The sequence below is a fragment of the Teleopsis dalmanni genome, chromosome 2, assembly GCF_002237135.1.
Source record: "Teleopsis dalmanni isolate 2A chromosome 2, ASM223713v2, whole genome shotgun sequence".
NCBI lineage: Eukaryota > Metazoa > Arthropoda > Insecta > Diptera > Diopsidae > Teleopsis > Teleopsis dalmanni.
This window is the reverse complement of record NC_051847.1, coordinates 144927986-144932943: the sequence shown is the minus strand read 5'-3', so window position 1 is coordinate 144932943 and position 4958 is coordinate 144927986. Positions and strand designations below refer to the sequence as shown.

At 29.8% G+C, this 4958-nt stretch overlaps 1 protein-coding gene across 1 annotated transcript; it reads right to left on the bottom strand.

The window, feature by feature from the left end:
- Window positions 1–1923: 1923 nt before the first annotated feature.
- On the bottom strand, window positions 1924–3998 carry LOC119681546. Its single transcript, XM_038094776.1, has one exon. It carries the CDS (start codon window positions 3985–3987, stop codon window positions 1981–1983), a length of 2007 nt encoding a protein of 668 aa, XP_037950704.1. The 5' UTR covers window positions 3988–3998; the 3' UTR covers window positions 1924–1980.
- Between the last annotated feature and the right edge of the window lie 960 nt (window positions 3999–4958).

Here is a 4958-nt window from a genome sequence, read left to right as displayed (position 1 = left end):
TATTTATTGGTTGAAGATATACTGCTATATTGGCAATATTTTGAAGTTAAGTTTCGTGCTTGAGTTCTTCGGTGTTTGTCATATATTCTCTACTAGATTTTAGGGACACTAAAAACAAGGAGAATATATTGGCTACTTGTGTCAAATTTTTAATTAAGTTTGGATACGAAGATTCTGTTATACAAAGTTATGCTTAAACCTGTCTGAACATAAGCCTTATAATTTATGGGCGCTGTACGTAGTTTCTATATAGAAACACTTAAATTAAAAACACTTGGAAATATAGTCAACGCTCATTGGTGTGTATCAAACTACTCAATTCACTAGGTTCTGAAAATTGCTTCTTTGTAAGATAAAAAATTGGAAAATCTAGCAAATGATAAGAAATTTCATAGGAAGAAGAAGCTGGCATCCTAATGAGCTGGCTGAAAACCTTCTGAACATATGTTAGAACATATGTGTGGTTTGGAGGGAATTAGGTTTTAGACCTACCAAACAGTGTTTAGGTATAATTTCATAAAAATTAAAATATTGTAAGTATCTTTTACTAGTGATTGCGTTAGTCTGAATTTGTATATTTAAGTGTCCAAACTTTAAGTTATTTGCTAACTGGAGTTAGATGCTATTAGTGGGAATTAATCATTTGTATGACGGTTTTTATTACAAAATTTTTTTTTACAGTTTTTATATATTATATTTTTTATTTAACAATGAGAAATGGTCACAAAAAAATATATAAATCATACGTGGAAGCTATGTTGAAAATCTGGGATATGTTTTTGTTGATACTGGGTTAATTGTTTAATAAATGAACTGCATGAAAAAAAAACGGAAACAGTTAATTCATGATATTTAAGGCAATGTAATGAGTTAGATGGGATAAACTTATTATACAATCGGCAATGATATTGCATAATTGAAGCTTTTGATTTATAACGATTCCATATCAACACATTAATATGGTACGTTGTTAGCACATGGAAATATTTCGACTAGTTTTTCATATATTTGAAGTAATATGAAAGCTAAATTATACATATGAAATATTTGGTATAGGTGATCAAGACTTTGTTATGGTACATTCGTAATCTTACTTTTTTTTGTTAACATTAGTTAAAATGTTTGTATAAAATATAGAGAAGGATGTAGAAGACGTTTACAAATTTCTACATATTTTAACATCTAAGATCTTAATCGTACACATATTAAGATTTCATTAAATTGGGTTACTGCCCAATTTTTCATCTTTATAGTTTTAATGCAGAGATAGCATGGGTCTGCTTTTCGAAGTTCGATTATCTTTTGGCACATTTAATTTGTCATGATAATTATATTCCATTTTTACAGCAACAATTTCTAATTACTTTACTAATGCAGGTGATCTTAAGAAGCAATACTTAAATTAGATATTATAATGGGCTTTCTAATAAATTTCTAGAGGGAAAATGAGGTTATGATTTAATAAAGGAAAATAACATTGGGAGGGGCAGACGAATTATCGAATTTTTATATTATTAAATTTCTCAAAATTTAAAAGTTAATACATGTAGTATATAATACCTTCAAATAGATATTTATCATCAGTTGAAAAGAACGGATAAGACAGTAGCCAGTAGATTTCGCTAAAGAAAAATTAATGATAAAATCGTACTGAAATATGAAATTTTAAGGGTTGGATTACCAAAAGACTTAAGGCCTTCATAGCAATAATAATTAAATATAGTAATAAATTTGACAAACACACCATTTCAATAATAAATTGCAATTGGGGAAAGAATCCCATACAGAGTATTCTAAAATGGTACTAGTTTTCTTCGACATCTGATATAAACTCCGTTTTTCTTTTAGAGTAAAAATTAATAATTAACTTTTATTTTAATATTATTATATTAAATGTTAAATATTAAATAAGTTTTGGTAATTTTTTACAACGGACGGGTTTTTTAAAATGTTTCTTAACTGTATTTCGTATTTGTGTTTTTAATAATTTCTTATCATGCATTTCACTCTGGGATTCATGGGTGCTTCAGTGCTACAATTAAAAGCAACTTGAAACTCCAGTGCATTCATAAAACTGCGATTGATAAGTGTGCTATAATAAGCGTCATTACGACCACAATAAAGTTGTGCTACAGCATAAAACATAATGCTTATGGAATTAATATGATAGTATTCCAATACAAAATCTTCAGCAAAAGCAAAGGTTTCACCTTCTAACCAAAATTGATAGTCCCGGTATGATTCCACAAAAGCACCATAAAACTGAAATATCGATTTAACCTCTTCAGCGCTGAGATCATTATATAAGCTATTGTTGGAGTCATCAAAATCAATATTAGTATCATAAGCTTCACTTTTGAAATCAACTTTTTCACTTTGGCTATTTTCGTAAATGCGTTGAACAGTATTTTGTTCCACTAAACAATCTAAGGCAAAATAATAACCATCCGAGCTGTACAATATGTTCGAATTGTACCACATATCAAAGCTTTGTGTAGCGTAGTAATGAAATAATGGCTGATGAACCATTAAAATGCAAAAGAAGAGGAATTGTTGCAAAAAATATGCTGGATGATTGAGATTCTCCGTGTCTATGACATGGGTGAAGAATGTATTACGTAGTTGACGTTTACGTAAATTAAGTAAATTTGTATAAAAATTATTGCTATTAGTCTTGGTTGTATTATCAACATAAACACTTTCTACAAGTTCAGGACTCAGATACTTGCTTACATGATGTTTTATAACACGTTCAATATTGAAATCTTTACGTCGGAGTTTCTTAAATAAAAATTTATCCCATGTACCGCTCATGTAGGTGTCACGGCGATATTTTTGAAAACGTGTGGTGTGAAGGAGAAAGGAAGCTATGGCTACATTTCGATCAAAGTAAGGTGAAAATACGTGCCATTCCCAGTACTCGGAGAATAGTATGCGTTCGAATTCTTCTGTTAACAGGAAACAATCTTCATATTTTAGCTGCTCATAGGCTTGCCAGAGTAGATAATTGTGCATAATACGTGTATCGGCATTACGCATAATATTCAGAATTTCACTTAAACGTTCTATATCAATGGGTAGCTTACGTGCGGATTCAAATTCTTTCTTGGTAAAGTTGAGATTAATGTAGAAGAAGTTTTCAAAATATGTTGTGATTGTCTCATCAATCAATATACTTGTAGTTTTTTCACTAGAAGTATTTTCTTCTTCATCACTTGGCTGAGAGTTTTGCAAAATTTCCTCGGAATCTGTATTCATTTTACCGGTTAATTCTCTGCAGAATATGTGTATCTCATGTGCTATTATATTTTTAATTTGCGCATTTCTACTTCGCATAAGCGGTTTTAAACTTTCCCTAATTGTAGTAAAACCGGGACATATTATATCTAGTGGTGCAATATAGATAGTATTTTCAGCGAAAAATATGTTTAATAACGTCGGTATGCCATGTGCGGCCATAGTGGCAGCCAACTCTACCCAGTTTGGAGTGTAATTAGGTGTTAGCTCAAGCCATTGATAAGAAAGAAATGGAAAATTGCGGTATATATAAGCATTATCGGCTAAGAAATCAACTGCACTTATCATACGTAACCATTGACCATTTTTGTTTTTATATATTTGACTACGATTTTTACACGCATTGTATAAATTACGAAGTAATAGGCCGGCTTTCGTTTTAAATTTTCCGCGCGTGTTCTTAAAGAATTGCATACGATCTTGTGCATTGTAAAGAAAAGGTGGCACATCATACGCTGCCTCATTGGAGGTTGTTTTTGGATCTCCATTTTGCACACCACCACAAGCATGTTGAAAAAAATTATCACAGGGCTCTATTGCTGGATTTCTGTGTGTTAGCATTTGGTGTAGATTTCGTCGATATAAATTAGTATAGTCCACAATGCCGCTGTCATCGTCCTCTTCTTCAGCTTTAATCCACATCATATTAAGAGGAAGGAGTAGTAATAAAACTACCCATTTTTTAAACATTTTTTAAAATTAATTACAGAATTTTAAATTTAAATAATTTCTTTGAGTTGTTTTCACTTGCAATATTTGTTTCGCACTGTTTTTTTAAACAATTTTATTTTGCAACTTTGAACGAAATATTTGCTGTTTAATTGCGCCGCTATAGGAACTGATAAGAATTTCGTTTTTAATTCATTAGAGAATTTGTATTTTTTGAACTTGTGAGACTTAAGCTTAATTGATTAGGCTTTAAAGCAATCGAATTGACCTTAGCCAATAATTACGTTTAGCTATTTGAATATTTGTACTATAAAACTATTTATATTAATTAAAATAAAAAAGACATTTAAGAATAGAAGTGTTAATAAATAATATCTTTAATTTGATTACTGTAAGCTACCATCAAATAAAGAGTTAATATTCATTATATATCCATTGTGCTGAAAAAGTAGGAAAAAATGCTTTCTCTTGTTTCTATCGTATTAGAATTTTGTATTTCGACCTATGCATCGAAATGTTCAATTTAATTTAATCCATGTTAAAGAGAAACCTACCAAAGCAATTCAAATTTCAATACAATTATTTAATATCAAATTTAGTAATATTATTATATATATTTTCTGAAGAGAATATCATATACATTAGCGTTTGTGTATTCATACTCCTCATTTGGTTATCCTAACAATAAATTCGTGAACAGTTTATACGAAATTTGAACTTATAGAAATAAATCTATATTTATAGATGTTTATAGAACTTATTGATGAAAAACTAAAATGCATTATATGGTACATATATAACACCCACTTTTTGAGAAGGCACTTATTTATTAAATTAATCGACTACATAAGAGAGAATGAAACACCATTTGATCAAAAAAGAACGAGAATTTAAAAAAAAACGCAAAATTTTAATTTTTAATAATTTTCTTTATTATCGCCTTCAAAGTACTCTCCTCCTGCGGCAATATATGCATGCCAACGTTTGATCCA

Excerpts from the sequence above, each read along its gene's own strand:
- LOC119681546 (XM_038094776.1), bottom strand. The coding sequence starts at position 3,987 with ATGTTTAAAAAATGGGTAGTTTTATTACTACTCCTTCCTCTTAATATG.